Genomic DNA, 20,277 nt, shown 5'->3' with positions numbered 1-20,277 from the left:
GACCTGCGGCCACGCTGGTGGAACCACCCAAACGCCACCAGCCACCTGGGTGCTCTGATAAGTGTTATCGGGGAGCAGCCAGGAACCACTTTCCCCGCTGGGGCACAGCGCCAGCCCTGCCTTCGGCCCCGCGCCCGCGCCACGACGCCCTGCAGCGACGCTTCAGTACCCTGCGCGAGGCCTGGGGCTGCCGGGGACCCTCGGAGAGGCGGTGACGCAGGGGGCCGCGGGCAGGAAGGGCAGGCAGGAACCGAGGATTGAACGCCCACACGTTGTTTTCCAAAGGGGCAGAGGTATCGGGGCTGGCCCGGCGCCCAGCACCTGCCCGCAGGCACTTGCGTGCCGATAAGGCAGCAGGGTGCAAGGGTAAGAGCTGCACCCGCAGCCCCCAGCGAGACGCTTGCCCCGGGCAGGGGGGCTGCAGCTCCCCCCCAAGGAAGGGGCCGGGTCTCCGCCACCACGACGCCCCCAAGACGCTCGGCCGGGGGTGAGCGAGGGCCCCGCGTGCCAAGGCAGCCGCTCGGAGCAGTCGCTTCCCCTGCCAGCACCGAGTTAAAAAACAAACACAGCCACTTCCACGGAATACACTGATTTTTCTTCCTTTTTTTTTTTTAATATATACTTACATTAAATACATTGGTAAATCAGCAGTTGAATTCTGTTACCATGATTGTTATTTAAATGCAATGTAGGAGCTTTCTCAAAGAAAAGATCAGAGATTAAGCAGAGAGAAAAAAAAAAAAAGAAAAAGAAAGACGATTTTTAAAAGCTGCAGTGTCCCCATTTGGTCCAGGGTTTTAGCCAGAAGTCTCCACGCGAGAGTTGGGGCCACGCGCGGAGGTTGGATGTGGGCTGGAGCCCTGCGCGGCCGCGGGTTGGGTGCTCTGGGGCACCGCAGCTCCGCGGGACGAGCCCGCGAGAGCCGGCGTAAGGCAACGGCCGCTCTCCCAGCCGCTCACCCTCTCTGGGGGCAAGCGGCGACCACCAGGGCCCCGGCCCCCGCCGCGGCCCCCGCCGCTAAGCCGAGGCCGCCTCGGGGCTTTGCAATCGCTCAGCCCGGCGGCTCGAGCCTCCGGGCATCGGCCAAGCTGCACGGACGCATCTCCTCGACCCGGAGCCGCGAGCAAAGCGAGATCTTCCCTTCTAGGCTTCCCGTGCCGCAGGTGGGGGGCTAATCCTCGGCCAGGGAAGCTGCTCAGCACCGCCGACCCTCCGGGAGCGGGGCAGGGCACGCTCTGCCTACGAGCTCCGTCCCTGCTCCGGGCAGCTTCGCGCAAGGCCAGTCCCTCTGCTCCACAAAACCGTCAAGAAGGGCCCAAGGGTGCACCGCGCGCCACGGTGCCCAGCGGGCGTTTGTGCAGCGAGCAGCTCCCGGCGGGGCGCCCGGCTCGCGTCCGCGCTGCCCCCGCGGCCCAGGGGACCCCAGAGCCCGGCGGCTCCTGCCCTGCAAGCAGGTCCCCCCCCTTCCTGTGGGTGTCCACGTCTAACCGAGCCCCGCAGGGACCAGGCGGACCAGGAAGAGCCGCAGGATCCGGCCCCGAGAAGGGACCCAAGAGCCAGGCTGTGCTGCCCTCTACAGACCCGCTGCTGGTGGAAACGCCGTCGGCCTGGGTGCCCGCCGCGCAGCGCGTTAGACTAGAGAATTATGTGCAATTAACCTTGTGGGTGCAATTAGCCTCGCGGCCGTGCAACCCTGCTCCGACGCAGACCTGCGCGATGCCAGCCCGCGGAGAGGCCTCGCTGCCGGGAGCGCCGCACCGGCTCGGCCCCCAGCCCTGCCGGGACCCCCGCGCCGCACTGGAGCGGGCTCGCGCTGAGCCGACGTGCTCGGAAAACAGGAGGCCTTCCGCCACTTATCCCAGCACTGCCAGCGCACGCAACCGGCCTCTCCCCGGGGAGAGGAGCCGCCCCCAGCGCGACCCTTTCCTTCTCGCCACGGGACTGATGGATGCCACCTGGTAACATCCAGCTCTCCGGTACCCAGACCGACGCACAGAGGTGCCACAACCACTTCTCTAGCCAAGAAAGCTCCTTCGGGAAAGCACAAAAAGCAGCACTATGACTCCTTCTCCCTCTGCTGCTCCCAAGCCTCCGGAGAGCTCAGACTGAACAGGACCAAGAGAAAAAACAGAACAAGGTGCATCTTAACTGGACATTTCCACGACTAAAGTGCAAACCAGGACAGTTCATGCAGCTGCTGCTAGTCTGAAGGAGGGAATGGACAAACCAAAGAGCAAGAGAAGAGACCGACGGGTTCGTTACTGCAAGCGAGACCGCGGCAGCGCCGGGGCAGCCGCCCGCGCCCTGGCTGCTGCGGGCAGCACGGCGGAGGGGCCGGCAGGGCACGGCTGCAGCGGGATCACCGGAGGGATATTGCTCATGTCATGTTCATAGCAATAACATGCAACGACTCTATTCACAACGGTGTAGCAGTGCTGACGGGTTATCTGTGTTAGCTTCGTAGCAATCAGTGCTCAGGGTCAGACTTTCTGGTTACAGTAGTCTTCCCTGCTTCCCCCCCTCCCCCCATAAAAAGTTCCCAGGCACTTCCGATCCTTCGGCAAAAAAAGGCCACCTAGGAAGAAATTAAGGACACTGCAGCTTTTCCCCCCTGAACAGCCAAACAAAAGGAACAGGAGAAAAAGATTAAAAATAAATCCATGACAAACCCCCTCAGAAAAAAAACCCACGTTTTCTGGAAGTCTCTGGTTCCAACTTGTTCATCATAAAGTGAACACCTAAGGATGATGTTGCCATCTCCTTGAGTCTCTCCTCGCCCCAGCTCTAAGGGGAGGATAGGAGAGATGTTACAAGACTGAGAACACAGATTTACCAAAGCAAAGAGGGAGGTGGGACAGGGAGAAAGATCAAGGGAGAAACCAGAATTAGGTAGCTATTTGCACCTATAATACAAAGTGAAGAAGAGTTTGTTTTTGGAAGTTAAGTCCCCGGCTGATCTAGTTCCACTGTCATCAGGATGGTGGTAACAGGTGTCTGGTGGTGGTTTTGAAGCATTAAAAAGTGCAGTTAGACGGAGCTCTCGGGAGGGTTTTGGTTCAGACGGGTTTCTCAGTGTGCCGTTATGGAGGTGAGGTGTGGTGGACGGGGGGAATGGAGGTTATATCTTAGCTCTTCCTCTCACGCTGGCATCTGGCTAACGCCACCCTTTAGTTGCTACAACACTGGCTCTTGTTCTGCTGAGTTTGCTCGTGCAGGTCCACGCCTCTGTTTCTCCCTGCCGCTCCGCTCGTGCTCTGGGGCTCGCTCTTTGGCAGCTTCTTAGCTGGAGTGGGAAGACAGGCAAGACCGAGGTGGACAGAGCAGTGGCGAAGTTAAGAGCCGAATGTGCTCCCTCAGCCGCAACGGGGGCGCCGAGCCCAGGGCCTTGCGCCAGCCCCGGGGCAGCACCAAACGGCGCCAGCCCCCCAGGCTGGCTGCCCCGACTGAGGCCGCCCCAAGAGCTAGTCCGACCACAGGACGTTCACCCGCCTCTGGGCCTGATCCTGCTGCAGAGCCGCACTGGGGGCTTCAGGGAAGGCAGAGGGACCTGCCAAGATCCCTGCTTCCGAGGGAGGGTGTGAGCGCTGCAGGCACACCAGCTCGCACCGATGCTCTGCTCCGCCACAAAGGCCCTGTTGCCTCTCTAACCACGTCAGCAAGACCAACGCTCCTGGCAGGTGCTCTCCCAGCTTCCTTTTGATCTGCTCTTGCATTAACTGAGCTTCAGTTCCACACTCCTCAGCGCTGAGTATCCCAGCCCCTGCTCTGCACCAAGCACAGCTGCTGTTTGGCTGCAAGGAGCCCTCTCCACAGGAGGGCAGGATGGAAACAAGCTCCTCTCTGCTCACCAGCTTCCTAAAGGGCTCTCGCCTAAGGCTGAGGAAGAGCCTGTACCCCACGCAGACTGCCTCGCACCACCACACTACACCTCCCATGCACCACCTGCTCCAGCGAGCCTTACCAATGGCCAAGAAGAGGTCGTTCACATTCATTGCTGTCTTGGCCGACGTCTCCATGAACAATAGGCTGTTGTCATCTGCATAGGCCTGTGCCTCCTGAAAGAGATGAGAGCACATGGATGAGTGTTCCACAGCCAGAGCCCCAGCACACTTTCCGCTGCAGTACTGAGGGGCTTTCAAGGCAGGGACAGGCAGAACAGCTTATGAAGACCTAGAGCGGTCTTGGACTCCACCACTTACTTCATATTCCACCATACGTTTGCTGGCCAGATCAGCCTTGTTGCCTGCTAGGGCAATCACGATGCTGGGGCTGGCTTGTCTTTGCAGCTCTTTCACCCATGTCTTTGCCCGTGCAAATGTTTCCTAGGAGCAGAGGGATGAAGTCAAGGCTAGTTCGACTGCTGTGCTGCCAGGTGGGCACCTAGCAGGATCACCCTCAGGCAAGAGCTACCTCAGCAGAGCCACACAGGGAGATGGGGTGGGAGAGACAACCCGTGGCTGCGTGGCAGGGGCTGTGAGCACCTGCTGAGCTGCACAGGCCTTTGCTTCAGAGCGGTTTTACTAACATGCCCCACACCGTGCAGCAGAGGAGCTTTGATGTGGACTTTACCTGGTTGGTGATATCATAGACCACAATGGCAGCTTGTGCCCCCCGGTAATACATCGGGGCCAGACTGTGATATCTTTCCTGGCCAGCCGTATCCCAGATCTCAAACTTTACTGTTGTGTCATCCAGGCAGACAGACTGTGTAAGAAATGCCGCTGTTGGGAGGAAACAAGGCGTTAGCACAGCGTCAGCTCTACCCCTGCTGCAGGCAGGGGCCACACAGACCAGCGGGACGCCCTCCCCGCACCGCTCAGTCCGAGCCCGGAGGGGATACAAGCTCAGGCTCGCTCTGATCTCACAGCCTGCTCGCAGGACCACCCTGCCTCTCTAGCTGGAGGAGTTTGTTACTCATGTCAAGTCTGGCCACCGTTCAGGCTCACTGGAAAAAGTCTTCCTGCTCTGTATGAGCAGCCTGTTCACTGGGGATCAGCAAAGGCTCTCGTGCTGACTGCGTACGAGTTACTGCCACCTCCACCAAGGTGTCAGCGTTTGCTGCTGCGAGACCGCAGAGCTGAGGTGCAGGGCTGCAGCTAGAGCCCAGGCTTGACTTGCAAGTAGCACTATCAGTGACGTGCTGCAGAGCAAGGAATCTACGTAACTCAGCCTAGTCCACACAACTCAGCTGCAGAGCAAGGAATCAAAGCATGATGCTCACTTAGAGTTAAAGAAAAACAGAGCTGGCATGGGGCAAAAGTCTAAACACTGCTGGCTGCCAGAGCTCTGATGTCCAAGAGGGTTAGTCAAGGACACACACTCACACCGGGTGCCTCTTGCCTACTCACCCCCAATGGTGCTCTCCTGGTATTCGTGGAACTGGCCCTTGACGAAGCGCAGCACCAGGCTGGATTTCCCCACCGCCGACTCGCCCAGCAGCACAAGCTTGAACTGACAGATTTTACTAGCTTGGGACTGACCATTCGGCCTGGCGGCTCCTCTGCTGGTCATGGCCTGGGTCCTGCTAGCACTGGGCACCCCGCTAACCAGAGAACCGTAAGGGCACTGACCAGTTCTTGCAGGCGCAGGGACTCAGGATGGAGTAGAAGCGTTTGATGTGCTCAGCTGTCCTGGAACAAGGAGAGAGCAGTCAGCACACTAAATTCACGTAGCGCAATGCTTCCATGTTCATCCAGGGCCCTTTCAGGTCTACTGAGACACACTCTGCTGTGTGTCAGGAGGTGAGCTCTTCGTGCCTTAAGCTAGAACACACTCCTTGTTATGGGTTCTCTGCTCCCAGCCAGAGCCATGACTCACAGGTGCAGGTGTGCCACACGCCGCAGGAAGCCTGGGGAACGGATCCCCTGCCTCCCCAGCACACTGGAGGCAAGCATCCTCCCGAGGCTTACAAGATATTCAGACAGCTCTGCTTCCTGAGTCTTTATTCTGGAGACGCTTCAAGAATTAACAAATTGGTAGGTAGAAACTAATGTAGGAGCCAGGCAAACTGGATCCTTGCAGCTAAGCAAGGCTGGGAGTGAGTCAGCAGTCCAAGCAGATGCCTCACTCATGTGCCGAGACGCAGCAAACCCCTCCTGGGCTGAGGCACGTTACACCACCAGAGATCAGGAGCCCGGGCAGGGGTGCCACGCTGCCTCTGCCCTAGCAAGGGGCAACACGAGAGCATCGGCCTCAGAGCAGGCAGATGTTGCTCAAGGCCTGCAGGCTGCTCTTGTTTATGCAGATTCCACGACTGTTCCCCTCCCGCCAGACGGCTGCCAGGAGGAGGAGCTGGAGCCAAACACTCTGCAGTTCTGCCTTAAAAGTTCCTCAGTTCAGTTCATTTGTCCATTTTCTCCATGTCTCCCCTCCCTCAGCACGTCTGGTCCCGGTCCGACGGAGCCACGCGGGCTAGGGGTGCAGCTGCGTTTCCCTCCCAGGCCCTGTCCCTTTGGGACGAAGCCTGCTGTAGCATCACCAAATACAAGCTCAAGAGCTATGCCTCCTTGAAAACTTCGCGTGGCTGGGGCTGCCCTCTTTCCCCCACCATGCTCAGCCAGCTAGCGCTCACGATCTCTGCTGTCAGCTCAGGATCCTCCCTCAGATCCACACAGCCCTGGAGAAGTCAACAGGATCAGACACAGCACCCAGAACCACGCGGCTCCTCAAGCTTGGAGGACGCAGCGTGCACACTGGGAGGGGGCTCTCCCAGCACCAGAGATAAGATAAGAGGAATAAGAGAGACAAGACATCCTTAACAGGGGTCATTAAGCAGTTCGAGCTTTGGCTCCTGCAGTTCACAAGCCTAGAGAAAGCACTTTTTGTTTTGTTTTAAACTAACCACATTCTCTGTTTTAATACTCCAGTCCCAAGGTTGCTGCAAAGCAGTGCCAGAGCACAGATTTATCTGCACGAGCAGGGCCAAGCAGACTACCGGACAAGGATCATATAAAGACCAGAATCAACAAATGGAAAGTTGTTTGTTGCCAGTTCCCCTTCCCCATCTGCTTGAAAACGTAAGCAAAGTTAAGGCCAGAAAAACCTAGCAGGAAACGCTCACTAACCACATCACTTTTACAGAACAGACCCTGAAAGCCAGTCATTCCTAAACTTATTCAGGAAAAGGAGGAATATTCTCACACACTCCCCACTAAGACACAGAAACACACTGGAAACACAAACTCATAACAGCTCAGTGGTATCTAGCAGCAACCCAGGCACAGCGCGATCAAGTTTCCTGGGGCAGAGCCTGCCAAAGGCACGGAGGAATGCTTCCTTCCTCTTCCAGGCCCGCGCAGGGAAAGCGATGATTAAGCAACGACCTCGGCAGCATCCCGAGTTTCCTTGGGACAGCTCTGCACAATTCGAGGGGAAGCGGCCAGAGCTGCCCCACCCCACCAACTCGCTTCGGGAACCACTTGCTCAGGGAGGTGGCTTTGCTCAGGAAGGCGCGAGCAGCGTTTACTCAGGATGAAGCCAGGCATGAGAGTTATGAGAATGTGAATAAGCCACAACAGATCTTAAAAATACCTCCTCTTGCATGTGAGGAGACACCTTTGGTGCACCTGAAAGGTCAATGTGCTTCCATCACACTCCACATCCTCCTTTTTCCTCCACTTCTATATTGGCCAGTGATCAACATTTGCTGTCATCATTTGGCTTCAGCCAAGATCATTGGCATGGTATTTGTTACAGCACAGGTTAGGGTACCAAAGGAACAAGTCAATTAAAGCTGCTCATGGGTCACACAGGGGACCTGGTGAGGGGGACAGACCTCCTTGATTTTCAAGATCCACATCTGACTTCTGGTCTGTTGTTCTAGGTTTGCTTCAGCCTAGAGTTATTCTCACAAGCTTAGAGGCAGAGATGAAGATTTTACAAATATTTTTCACTATTCTGATCAGAAACTCCTGTCTCAACAGCAAAACCTCCTAGAACTGAGATACAAATCTGCCACCAACTGTCACAGGCCCTTCAGAGAGGCCAGGGCAAGAGCTGGACTTGCTCTCAAGCAAAGATGGCACAAGGCAGGTTACCCACTTCAGCCTCAGCCACCAAACACGCCCAAGCGTGGTGCTGAGCGAAGACAGGACCAGCCCCTTCAGCTGCCCGAGTACTTTATGAACACTCAGTCTCAAAACTTTCTCCTTGGCTTCGGCAGGAGGGGAGGAGAGGAAAGTGCCTGAACCAGATTGCCAATGGCCAAGCCACACATCTGAGAGACCTCAGACACTGTTTACTAACCCCAGGAACAGAGTTCTCAGTTTCCAGCAAGTGAAACTTAGCAACTTTGTTGCTTGGATTTTCTCTGTCAACAAGATCAACTTCTTCCCCTGGAAATATCATTTAGCTCTGAAGCAACTGCTACTGGAATCCAGCTTCCAGACCAGAAATGTCTTGCCCTCCTCAAGTTTGTTTTTACTTCCCTTCGCCAATTAAGCCAAAGCTGCCAGGGACTAGTCCTTTCAGCAGGACTGAAACACAGGCCAAGAACGACAACACTGGTTCCAAGGGGGCAACTCAAGTCAGTCCCAGAGCTATTTCCTGGAGGACTGCTCCTTCAGGCTGCACTTAGGTCTGGGCTCCTCTTCTTCCTCAGCAGGGATTTTGGATGTCTACCTGGTTATTTTTGCCCAGTATTTGTATGCCCAGCCCTCACCACAAGCATGCAAACAGGCCCCAAAATACTCAGCCCTCTAAGGTTCATCTTACAGATGACTTGCACAGACTAGTGGTTCTAGCGATCGACTGAAGACGGGTCCAGGTACGATATTCCCAGAGCAGCACCTGACCCGAGGTAGAACATGCATGTAACAGAGCATCCTGCTCCCACCAGGGATTGCCACATCATCGTACGACCAAGCAGGTAGATTTTCAGCTTATACTCAGACCGTCAAATTAAGGAGGTGGCTCTTCTGAACTCCTGCACTAGCCTAGTACTAATTCAGCAGTAGTTTGGGCTCCTCAGGAACCTTGAGCTCAAAGGCATTCACCACAGGCAGCGAAACATCAGCTGAAGCCCGAGTCCCCGTTACACCAGGCAGCAGCTGTCAAAGCTTGCTCCATTAACATTCAGTGCGACCATGTTGCTGGACTTTCACCACTCACTTGCATGGGGTTTCGTTACAGGCAGGTCCTCTTGTGCCACTCTGCAAATTCAGCTAGAGCCACACAACGAGCTCCCAGAATAGATCTTGTGCTTGCTTATAACCAAAAACTGCCAATCACTCACAGCCACGCAATGAACGATTCCAGCTCAAATACAAATATTCTCTCCCCAAGAGGCTGCACTGCAGATCCTGGCACAGGTAAGCAGTGAGGCGCTAGCACAGCCACAAAGAGGATTCAGGATTCCCGACCTCAAGGACCGGCAGCTACTTTGTCAGGCTTTTGGCTTCCAGCTGCACCTTCTCAGCTGGCAGCTGTTCAACATACGATCAAGCAGCACAAACTTAACTCTGGGTTTGTTGCTGGACCTCAAGAGCTGACAGCCAGCGGATTCTGACCACCACCCCGCCCTGGGCCCTCTTCTGCTACCAGCTTGAGGTCCAGCATCTCCTAGGCCAGCATCCCTTGATGCCACCCTTCCCTTTTGAGGGAGGGCAAGTCCTCTGAGCTGCCTCCTCCTTTCCACACCACTCAGCAGCACAGCTGTTACCTGTCAGACATTTCTCATTTCCTGGCCACACTTCAGCCAATTCAGACACAAATCAGCATAGCACAGGGCAGCTGGGGGCTCAGGAAAGAGCTCTGGCCAGACGGCTTGCTGGAGCGTTACTTCCAGCAGTGCTGCTTCTTGGGATCTGCAAAGACTGAGGCTCTGGGGTAGAACATTTGGACAGCACTCGCCAGGGGTCGGGAAGCGAGGCAGCTCCCAGAGCACTCGGCAGAGCCAGCCGGCCGCAACAGGCTCGAGCCTGTGAAGTGGAAGGTGACTTAATCCGTGCATAAGCAGGTTAGACTCACTGCAGCCTACCGCCAGGCCAGCCTCCGGCGCCCCAGGAAAGGCTCCGCATACGAATGCTGCGTGGAACAAGCCCCTGGACAAATACACCGTCCCATGAAGTCACCTACGCTTGGAGACACCGTGGAGTTCGTTGAAGTATAACTGAAGTTTTAGCTGTTCTTACACAAGTCACCAACTTTTGGGGGCAGGACTGCTCCACCTTCTCTCTGCCTCACTCTCTAGGGCCCTGAGGTACTACCACGGACACAGGCAGCCCCAGAAAGGATCTACTTCTCCTACCTGGGGGGGGCTGGAAGCTGCTTTAGGACACACGTGCTGGAAATCCAGCAGGCAGCACAGTCAGATACACTTTGTCCATCTGCCACTTTTGTTTGCTCAGTGCCGTGGCTATGACAATTCTGCCAGCATCAAGAACTCCCTTTAAATGGGAGTTTTCTAATGAAATCGATTAAAAAGAAGACTCTTCCACCCGAATTCCTTCCAACAGAGCTAGCCTAAATACCAGGGAGTCAGAAGATCTGCAGTTCAAGACTCTCAGATATTTTTACTGTTGTATCACTGCAACAGGTGAAAGTTTAATACAGTCAATCTACAGAAATCAACATCTATTTTCAGTATGCTTTAATTTAGTCAGCAATACAAGATGTTAAGTACCAGCTGAGCGAGATTTATGGTGCTGAACAGTAAGTTCCAATAGTTACAAGCACGACTATAATGCCCATCAGGATATATCCATTCTTCCCCTGCATGTGTGACCAAAGCAAATTTTGGCACGAGTTAACGCAAAGGTTTTCCCAGTAGAGGGCTGCGCCCGTTCAGCTGGCGGCAAACAAATCAGCCCGTGTTTCAGGAGCAAGTTTAGGAAGTCAGAAGGCCACTTTGTTCCGTCTCCTCCGTAACTCTATCTATTGCATTCCTTCCTGGAGAGCTCCCTGCCAGCGCCGGGTTGCTACAGCTTCCTCGAGCCATTAGGACATGACGTTTGAATGAAGAGACTCGCCCACCTCCCCAGCCTTTGGGCAAGCCTCTCCCAGGGCGACTGCCCTTGCTTTAGCCACTGCCAGGACCACTCAGACCTGCTGTTAAGCACATCAAGAGCTTTGAGAGCAGAACCGCATTTCAGGGGAGGGGGCATCCTTCGAACAGGAGGGTTGCAACAGCCCGTCTGGGTTAACCGCTTTCCTGTTGCCAGTGGTACTTTTCCTATGTCCCAATCACATTCAGGCAACCACTGACACACGCACGGGTTAAGCCTGCCACAGACTCTCATCACGGGCAGCTAGAGGAGCTCGGACATGAGGTTTGCATGTCTCAGCTCCGCAGAAGGGATCTTGCTCTGCCTCCACCTAGATTTCCTCATTTGAAGCTCTCTAGTGCACAGTCCTGTGCACTCCAGCACATCCTCTACACAAGCAAGGGCTACAGGATCGCAGAAACGTTACAGCATGTTGTCTTGGGCCCTGGCGCTTTATTTCAAGGCATTTTTGAAAAACAAGAATGCCCTGAGACGGGTTAATCAAGGCGCTGCCCTTCCACACAGCTCCCTTTCAGTCTGCAGCATCCATCCACACAGCTGCAGCAGATCATCTTCTTGCCAGTGCAACCCCCTGTCAGCCCCTTCTCGAGGACGTGCACGTGTCCCCATGCCCTTCCGGACGCACCCGTTTAACTACACAGCTCTCAAGCTAGCGTCGCCCACTTCTGCCACCACGCTGCGGATGCTCCTGGCCCCACGTTTGAGACGGAGCCTGGTCTCTGCTGTGCAGAGCTGCTCAGACACAAGAACAACCCCTCTGCACGGGGACAGCTTGCATCACCGACGCTGAGGGAACCCCAGCTCACAGGGCACAACCCTGAGCTGGTGCACACCCCCAAGTATCACACACAGCCATCCCACAGCTCTCTCTCATCATTAGATATTCATCCTTAATGAAATATTGAGACGTGGCAACTCAGACAACTCCAATCACTTAGTAACTTGCAGATGTCACTAAGCCCACAGAGAATTTGCGGGGCAGAGACACTCCTGCTCCTGGAGTCCAAGTTGTTTGATTTGAAAAGCTCTCCGCAGGCAAGGCAAGACCTATATGACATTGCTGAATTACCTCAAGTGTTCCTAAAAGGAGACAGCATGTAAAGCCAGCTAATATCAGTGGCTGTAGTTAATTGATAACAACCTTAGCAAGGCAGAGCTAGTGCACAGTCACAGCTAACAGTGTCCAGGAAAGGGACAGACTACAACTCTGCTTGTCTGTAAACCATCCCCCCGTCAGCGCACACAGCACACTTAATCAGCATTATATTCAAGATATAGCTGACAAGCACTCAAGGCCATCCCAGCAAAGCCTTCTGTCTTCCCACAGGGAAGAAACCAGACTTCAGGCTCAGCAGCATACCCACTAACCACAATTTGTTGCAGGTGCATAACCCAAACAGTTAATTTAGAGTCCAGGCACAGGGGTTAGGAGGAGACACCCGCTTTTATTTTTTTGGCAGGCACAAAACTGTCTGCAGAAGTCAATCTAGCACAACATCTGCAGCGAACTGTGGAAGCTGGATAGAGAGGTATCAGGGAGGGAGAAGCTGGCTTACAAGATACCCTCAGCTATGCCCTTTGTAAACAGGAAAGCTACGGGCTGTTTCTTGAAGGGGAAAAAAAAAAAGCATTTATTGATCTGCTATTTCACTCAGTGATGGGTATTTGGAGAGCAGGCCCTCCATCTTACATGGATGGGGTAGCTCCTGCTAAGTGCTAGTGGTTTCAGCGCCGGTTCAGGCAGACACAACCAAGAATTACATCCCAGGGACAGCAGAGGGGACGGGAACATTCACCCTTCCTTCCTAAGGGCAGCGGTCAAGTTGACCTAAGCCCCAGGAGCCCTGGCTCTCAGAGCCCTGCCTCCCCGGTCAGCCCAGCAGCATCGCCGGCCTCAGACAGACCTCCTCTCCCGCTGCGAAGGGTTCAGGAGGACAAACTCCAGGCGAAAGCACAAGGAAGGCACCGCTTACAGAACAACGGGCCTGCAACGGGCCTCGTGCCGAAGCCTGGGAGACGGTTAAGAACACGACAGATCCTCTTCCCCTGGGGGGGGGGGCGAGGTGCGCGAGGCGAGCACTCCCGCGCAGAAAGCGGAGGCCTCTCCTGCCGCAGACAGCTCACCTGGGCGCTGCAAGGAGCCGGCGCGGCCTCCCTCGCGCGTCGAGGGGCGACGGCAGCCCGCCCGGGAAGGGGACTCGGCCGAAGGCAGCGAGGCCAGCGCCACCTCGCTCGGCCTGACGGGCCTCAACGATCTAACAGGCCTCTTGGCTTTAGCTTCTGCGATTCACTTCCTCTCTTGCCCCAACTGACGCTGCAAGCGATAGAGTATCTGATTTTGCACGGGCATCTAATACTGGCAGATGGAACTGCCACTGGCGCACACAGGGGAAAACACAACAGCATCAACCTCGATACGAAGAGCCTCTCGGACGTCAGGACCGTACAAACGAACGTTTGCTATTCCAGCACTCTGGAGCCTAGGCCGCTTGCGCCCAGAGCGCGGCGCGCGCCGCGCCGCGCCGCGGGGGCTCAGGAAGGAGCCCGGGCAGGGACATCCCGCCGCGCTCAGCGGCTCATCTTGCCGGGGCTCTGCCGTGAGAGCAACGGCGAGGCACAGACAGCCTGGCGGTGCCCTCGGCCTGGCGGCCCCTATCAAAGCGCTGTTTTCTTACGGGAGAAAGGGGCTACGTATCACCACCCCTCTGAGCAGCGACGCGCTCCCGCTCCGGCGCCTTTGCGTGCGCGTGGCATCCGAACGCAAGGAGATCGCCACAAACCCCACAGGGCGAGGGAGGCCCGACTGCAATGACCCCGACAGTGCCCGGACAGGGAAGCGACGGGCAGCACCGCACAGCTCAGCGGCAGCGCCTGGGGAGCGACACCCCGCAGCCGCCAGCCCCGCGCTCGGGGACCCACGCCACCGAAACGGGCAGCCGTCGCTTCCCTCCTGAATTGTCCCTATTAAGGAATTCAGGCCAGCAACAGCTTTGGGGACCAACGAGAGGCTGGATGGGTGGGAAAAGGCAGGGGAGGGGGGGGGAAAAAAGGGGTGGGGGGAGGAAAAGCACTTTACAAACCCCAGCCCACGAGTTCCCTCCCGCAGCGCGGGGGCTGCCGGGCCAGGGCAGCCCGGGCCGGCAGGGCCGGGCCTGGGGAGCGCCGTGGCGGGGCCCCCCCGGCCTCTGGGAGCCCTGCCCCAGCCCCCACCCCCCCCCGCCAGGCCACAGCCCCTTCCCTGCCCCCCTCCCCAGCAACACCCCCATCCCCATCCCCATCCCCATCCCAGGGGCCTCCAGCCCTCTCCCCCAGCCCCAGGCCGCGGCCCCCCCTCGGCGCACGCCCCCTCCCCACGGCGCTCCCCGCCCCTCCCCAGCAGCCCCCCCCGCACACCCCCTCCCCACTGCGAACGCCCCTTCCCCCCCCCAGCGCACCCCAAACACCCCCCCCGCCCCAGGCCCCCCTCAAACACCCCCTCGGGCTCCCCCCCCCCCCCCCCGGGCGCCTCCTCCCCCCCGCCCCGCCCCGCCCCGCGGCCCCCGGCGCCGCCCCCGCCGCCCCCGGTACCTGCGGCGGCTCCGGCCTGCCCGTCGCGGCCCCCCAGCGCCGAGCACACAAACAGCTGCTCAACCAAACCCTCCTCGCGCGGGCGGGCTTAACGCGCGGTCCAGCCAGTCAGCGGCGCGCAGCGGGGCGGCGGGCCCGCCTCTTCCCGCCCGCGCGGCCAATCGAAGAGGGAGGATGCGCGTCGGGGCTCCGCCCCAGGGCGGGGGAGCCTATCGACGGCTGGGGACGGCCGGACGGGCAGAGCCGCGCGGCCAATGGGAGAGAGGACGAGCTGGAAGGCGCTCAGCCAATGCTCATCGGGAGCGTCGCGAAGTAGGCGGGGATCGGCATTACTGACGGCGCTGGCGACCAACGGGAAGCGCTGCTTCTCTGGGGGCTTCATCAACAACAAATAAGGTGACCTAAGGGGGCGTACTCCTGCGGCCATCTCCACCAATCAGAACGCAGACTGCTGCCCCACAGCCCAACCGCCAGGTAGCAGGGTCCCAGCCCAGCCAACCCGAGGCCAGAACCGCGATGACTGACGTCGGCGAGTCCCGAAGGCCCGGGGTGCCCAAGGCAGGGCCGCCCGCGGCCTCCCCGCCGGCCAATCAGAGGCGGCGTTGGCCATGACTGACAGCCCGAGGAGGGGTGGAAGGGCGGGCCCGCCGACCGCGGGGGCAGCTGGGAGCCGTGACCCTTGACCCGCTATTACGGCAGCTCCCCATTACCTCAGTCAAGCAGAGCCCTCCAATAGGGGCGGGTCCCACCCCGGGCGGAGCTTGTCCTGGCCAATAGCAGCACTCCAGAGCAGAGGTGGGGCGTGGCCATGGGAGGGCGTGGCGGTGGGGCGGGGCTTGCGGCTGTGGGCGGGGCAGCCCCACCGCCGGCCTGGTGGGAGGTCTATGGGGCAGGCCGTGCCACCGGGGGGGGGCACATGAGGCCCCTAGAGACCCCCATGAGGGGCCCTATAGAGCCCTGGGGGCGCATACGGGGGTCAGGCAGCCCCAGGGGCATGCAGGGGGGCTGTATAGACCCACAGCAACCATAGGGGCACATGGGCGGGGGCTATAGACCCCCCAAGAGCACATATGAGGGGCTTATAGAGACCCACAGCAACGTGTGGGGCTGTGGCCTATAGGCGGGTCTTACAGACACCCGGGGCAGTACAGGGACCGTATTGACCCGTAGCAACGTACGTGCTGGCCGTGGCACATGGGAGGGGGCCCTGTAGACCCCCAGGGGCACAGATAGGATCGTATATACCCCAGGGGCACGTGAAGGGAGGCGTATAGACCCACAGCGACATATACGAGGCCTTACAGCCACAGGGGCACAGATGGGGGTCCTGTAGCCCCACAGAGGCTCATACGGGCCATACAGAGGGGCACACATGGGGTGGCCACAGAGACATGGGACCCTGTAAACCCAGAGGCACGTACAGAGTCAGTGTATAGACGCAGGGGCATATATAGGTGTAATTTAGGGATGAGGGCACCTATGGGGGCTCCGAGGCGCTGGGAGGAAGGCCGGGCGTGTAGCGACGCGTGGGGGCACAGACAGGCACAGCGTGCCTACAGCCGCCTCTATAGGGGGGTGTGCGGGGCAAGAGTTGTACGTATCCCTGGGTGAATATATGGGTGCACCTATAAGGGGTGCAGGGGCTCACACGGAGCGGGTACGTCGGCGCAGAGCCACACGCGCCGCTGGCGGCCCTCCCCGCCGACCCGCAGCCATGAAGAACTCTAGGCAAAGAACTAGGAATATTTAATGGTTTGTAAAGGAGTTACACAAATATTTTTAACATTTGGTAAGAAATCACAGCCGGGAAGTTACAAAAGTCAGCGACAAAAATATCCCAGGAAGGCGGGTTCGGAGATGGCTCTAAAGAGATTCTGTTACAAAATACTCCAAGGTGCTTCTCTAAGAAATGCTCTACAAAAGAACTCTGCTACCACAGCCTTATAAATACCTCCCTATTTGTTCCAGTCCAAAAATACATATAAATCTTCATGTTCCCAAATACTGCAGGAGATATTTAGCTGGTACTGAGCCTCCCTCCAGGCCTCCACCTCCTCCTGCGGTTTTCAGCCCCAAGCTGGCAGCGTTTGGAGAGGGAAACCGTGCCCAGCTGCGGGGCTCCCGCCACCCCGTGCCGCCGAGGAGCCTTGAGAGCCGGAACAGCCGTGATAAGGCAAGGAGCAGCCAGCCTTTAGCCAGCGGCCGAGGAGGAGGAGGCCAGGAAATGCTGAGGATGAAGATGCTGCCTCTCTTGAACCCCTATGCCCAGGGGACGAAGGAAACGTGGTCACGGGCCTTGGCTCTCTTCCACGCGTGCACAGTGCTCTGGGGATGGGCAAAGGCCTTTCCCCTTGCACCGAGGGAGCTGGGGCTGGTTTCCCTGCCCAGGACCAGGCACGGCCCTCCCCGCCGGTCCGGGGCCCGGAGCAGGGCAGAGGCAGGGGCCACCCCCACAGTCCCTATCGTCCCCAAGGTCGAGTACAAGCTGCCCTGGTCAGATCCGGCTGCTTCCAGGGAAATAAATACACTGGGGAGGGAGCTGGGTATGACCGGAGCGCCCCTACGAGCCCCCAGCACGATGCGCAGCCTTGAGCCCAGCCAGCACGGACGGGCATCGCTCCGCAGGGCCGGGACGCGGCTGACCCGCTCCTGGGAGCGGCTGCTCCGCGGGAACGCGGGGCCCACGAGCCCCCTCTCGGGCTGGAAAACCCGGAGGCTCCTCCTGCGCTGCCAGAACGGACAAGGCAAGAAGCTGCCCAGGCTCAGGGAGCCAGGAGAAGCCCAGCTGTGCCGGCAGGAGCTGGGCAAAGCCGGCATCGGGATGGGGCCGCCGCCGTCGCACCTCCGCAGCCTGAAACGGCTCCCGGGGAAGGGCTGCAAGTGCCTGAAGTCCGGGAGAGGGAAGACGGGGCCTCCGCGAGGCAGGAGCGGAGCGGGCCCCTCGCCCCACGCGGGGACCTGCTCTGCCCTCCGGGTGCTCGGACCAGGCTCAGGGCAGGAGGGAGGTCGTGGGGGGCGGAGGGGCGGGGGGCGAAGAGGATCCCTGAGCCGCGGCCACGCTGCCCTAGGGCCGGAGGCGCCTCCCGGCCCCCGGGATCTGCCCTCCGCGGCGCAGGGCCGGGCGGCGGCGAGGGGGCGCGCGGGCAGGGAAGGCGGCACCCGCTCTCCGGGCGCTGGCGGGGCAGCGGGAGGCTGCCGCGTCCCGTCCCGAGGGCTCCGGGCCCCGGCTCGGCGCCGGCAGAGCCCGGAGGGCTAAGTGCGAGCAGGAGGGGCGGCAGCCGCGGGGCCGGGCTGCGTCACAAGCGCAGGTGGGGGACGGCCCGGGTGACGTCGCGGAAGAAGGGGTGACCCAGCGCCGACTTGGCCGAGATCCGCTTGTTGGGGTCGTAGTGCAGCATTTGCTGGGGAGAAAGAGGGGCCGGTGAGGGGCCGGCCGGGGCCGGGGCCGGGGGAGCGGCAGGGCCCGGCTGTCCCCGCGGCGCTCCCCATCCCTCACTCACTGCCAGCAGCTTCCGCCCCTCCTCGTCCAGCGGCGGCACCACTTTGCTGAAGTCCTGGCGGGCCCACTTGGGGAAGCTGGGCTTGTAGTCGGGCATGGAGGTGACGCCGGGCCACACGGCCTCGTCCGGGGTGCCCAGCGTGCGGAAGATGCGGAAGAGCTGGTCGATCTCCGAGTCGCCGGGGAACAGGGCTCGCCGGGTGATCTGGGCGAGAGGAGCGGGCCGTGGAGAGCCCGGCCCGCGGGGCGGCTAAACCCGCCGCGAGACGGGGGGCTGGCCGGCGCCGCGGGGTTACGGGGGAGCCCGGCCCCGCCGACGCACCCTGAGCGGGGAGGTCCCCGCCCCGAGAGGCGCCCAAGCCAGCCGGCCCCCGGGGCGCCTTGCCCTTTCCAAGCAAAACTCCCCCCCCCCCAGCACGTGTTTTTGGGTTCCTTGGCCGGGAATCAGAGAGCCCCTCGTGACGCGGCCCCCGGCCCCGGCGCCGGGCCGACCCCGGGGACGCATCCTGCCCGCTGCCGCGTGACGGCCGGCCCGGGGGGGGCCGTGGGGCTCACATGACGGCCCCGCAGGGCCCGGCCCCCGCGCCGGCGCCCGGGAGCCCACAAAGCGCCTTTCTTCGGCGGCGTCCGTCAGCCGGGCCGCCGGGCCGGGCGCAGCCGCGACGCCGCGTGCCCCGGGAGCGCGGCTGGCCCGGCGCCCCGCGGGGCCGCTCACCATCTCGGCGAAGATGCAGCCCAGGCTCCAGATGTCCACGGCCGTCGAGTAGTACTTGCAGCCCAGCAGGATCTCGGGGGCTCGGTACCAGAGAGTCACCACCTGCGGAAAGGGGGGGGACGGGCGCTGGCTCCTCCGCCCCGCGGCCCGAGCCATCGCTCCCGCCCCGAGCGGGTAAACTGAGGCAGGGAGCCGGAGCAAGCGCTCGGGGCGCCCACCTCGTGCGTGTACGTCCGCACGGGCACCCCGAAGGCGCGGGCCAGGCCGAAGTCGGCCAGCTTGATGGCTCCCTCGGCGTTGATGAGCAGGTTCTGGGGCTTGAGGTCGCGGTGCAGGACGCGGTGCGAGTGGCAGAAGGCCAGGCCCTGCAGCAGCTGGAACAGGTAGCTCTGCGGGGAGAGGGCGCGGGGTCGGGGCGGCTCGGCGGGGCCCAGCGCCGCCGCGCGGGGCCCCGCGCCGCCCGCCGCAGCCCCACCTTGATCAGGGGCAGGGCGATGCCGCTGATGGACGACGAGTCCATGAACTTCTTCAGGTCCTGGTGCAGGAACTCGAAGACCAGGTAGAGCTTGTTCTCCGTGTGGATCACGTCCAGCAGCCTGGAGGCGAGCGGGGCGCAGGCCTGGGCGCGGGGCTGCGGCGCGGGCGGGCGCCCCAGCCCGGGTCCGGGTCCGGGTCCGGCGCGCCCCGCGCCCCCCGCTTACTTGACGATGTTGGGGTGGTTGAGCTCCTTGAGCAGGGAGATCTCGCGGATGGCCGTGCTGGGGACGCCCTCGGTCTCCCTGCGGGCGAAGCCCCCCGGGGCCGGGGTCAGCGGGCCGAGCCGCGGCGCTGGACCCCCCCCCCCGTGAGCTGGGCCGAGCCGGGCCGAGCCGGGCCGGGCCAGGCCGCCCTCCCGCGCCCGGGCCGCCGCCGCCGCGCTGCCTCACGTGTCCAGGCGGATCTTCTTGAGCGCCACCACCTCGCCGGTGACCTTGTTCCGGGCCTTGTAGACGACGCCGTAGGTGCCCTCGCCGATCTTCTCCACCTTCTGGAAGTTCTCCATGGGGCGGCAGCGCGGGAGGGGCGCCCGGGCCCGGGGGCACCGGGGTGGGGGCCGCCGCCGGGGCGGGACAGCCGGTGCCGGGGGTGGCGGTGGTCCCGGTGCGGGAGAGACGCCGGGGGTGGGGGGCAGATCCGGGGGGAGGGCCCCGGCCGGGGGGCGTCTCGGGAGCGGATCCCAGAGGGGATCTGGGGTGGGGGGCGGTGCCGGGCGGGTCCCGCTCCGGGAGGGGGTCCCGGCCCGGGGGGGGGTCCCGCTCCGGGGGGGTCCCGCTCCGGGGGGGGGTCCCGGCCCGGGGGGGGGTCCCGCTCCGGGAGGGGGTCCCGCTCCGGGGGGGGGTCCCGGCCCGGGGGGGGGTCCCGGCCCGGGGGGGGGTCCCGGCCCGGGGGGGGTCCCGCTCCGGGGGTCCCGCTCCGGGGGGGGTCCCGGCCCGGGGGGGTCCCGCTCCGGGGGT

The 20,277-nt window shown here is 60.8% G+C and overlaps 2 protein-coding genes across 2 annotated transcripts; both read right to left on the bottom strand.

Moving 5' to 3' along the window:
• Positions 1–585: 585 nt before the first annotated feature.
• Positions 586–14,677, bottom strand: RAB5B (RAB5B, member RAS oncogene family). Its single transcript, XM_062597407.1, has 6 exons — positions 14,571–14,677; positions 5,349–5,630; positions 4,570–4,721; positions 4,200–4,322; positions 3,962–4,055; positions 586–3,283 (listed from the first exon to the last, which is right to left on the bottom strand). The coding sequence occupies exons 2-6, from the start codon at positions 5,509–5,511 to the stop codon at positions 3,168–3,170; spliced, it is 648 nt and encodes a 215-aa protein (XP_062453391.1). The 5' UTR covers positions 5,512–5,630; positions 14,571–14,677; the 3' UTR covers positions 586–3,167.
• A 1,620-nt stretch (positions 14,678–16,297) lies between these two features.
• On the bottom strand, positions 16,298–20,083 carry CDK2 (cyclin dependent kinase 2). The gene is made up of 7 exons (XM_062597116.1): positions 19,711–20,083; positions 19,486–19,563; positions 19,260–19,380; positions 19,003–19,173; positions 18,785–18,886; positions 18,071–18,274; positions 16,298–17,971 (listed from the first exon to the last, which is right to left on the bottom strand). Exons 1-7 carry the CDS (start codon positions 19,824–19,826, stop codon positions 17,867–17,869), a joined length of 897 nt encoding a protein of 298 aa, XP_062453100.1. The 5' UTR covers positions 19,827–20,083; the 3' UTR covers positions 16,298–17,866.
• Positions 20,084–20,277: the final 194 nt, after the last annotated feature.

The sequence above is a fragment of the Rhea pennata genome, chromosome 29, assembly GCF_028389875.1.
Source record: "Rhea pennata isolate bPtePen1 chromosome 29, bPtePen1.pri, whole genome shotgun sequence".
In the NCBI taxonomy this organism is placed as follows: domain Eukaryota; kingdom Metazoa; phylum Chordata; class Aves; order Rheiformes; family Rheidae; genus Rhea; species Rhea pennata.
Note: the sequence above shows the minus strand (reverse complement) of the source record. Positions and strands in the feature narration are given on the sequence as shown.

Excerpts from the sequence above, each read along its gene's own strand:
- RAB5B (XM_062597407.1), bottom strand. The coding sequence starts at position 5,511 with ATGACCAGCAGAGGAGCCGCCAGGCCGAATGGTCAGTCCCAAGCTAGT. Across the intron at positions 4,722-5,348 it reads CCAGGAGAGCACCATTGGGG|CGGCATTTCTTACACAGTCT; the intron begins GTGAGTAGGCAA and ends TCCTCCCAACAG. Across the intron at positions 3,284-3,961 it reads CGACCTCTTCTTGGCCATTG|CTAAGAAGCTGCCAAAGAGC; the intron begins GTAAGGCTCGCT and ends TTCCCACTCCAG.
- CDK2 (XM_062597116.1), bottom strand. The coding sequence starts at position 19,826 with ATGGAGAACTTCCAGAAGGTGGAGAAGATCGGCGAGGGCACCTACGGC. Across the intron at positions 19,381-19,485 it reads AACCACCCCAACATCGTCAA|GCTGCTGGACGTGATCCACA; the intron begins GTAAGCGGGGGG and ends GCTCGCCTCCAG. Across the intron at positions 17,972-18,070 it reads AGGGGCGGAAGCTGCTGGCA|CAAATGCTGCACTACGACCC; the intron begins GTGAGTGAGGGA and ends CTTTCTCCCCAG.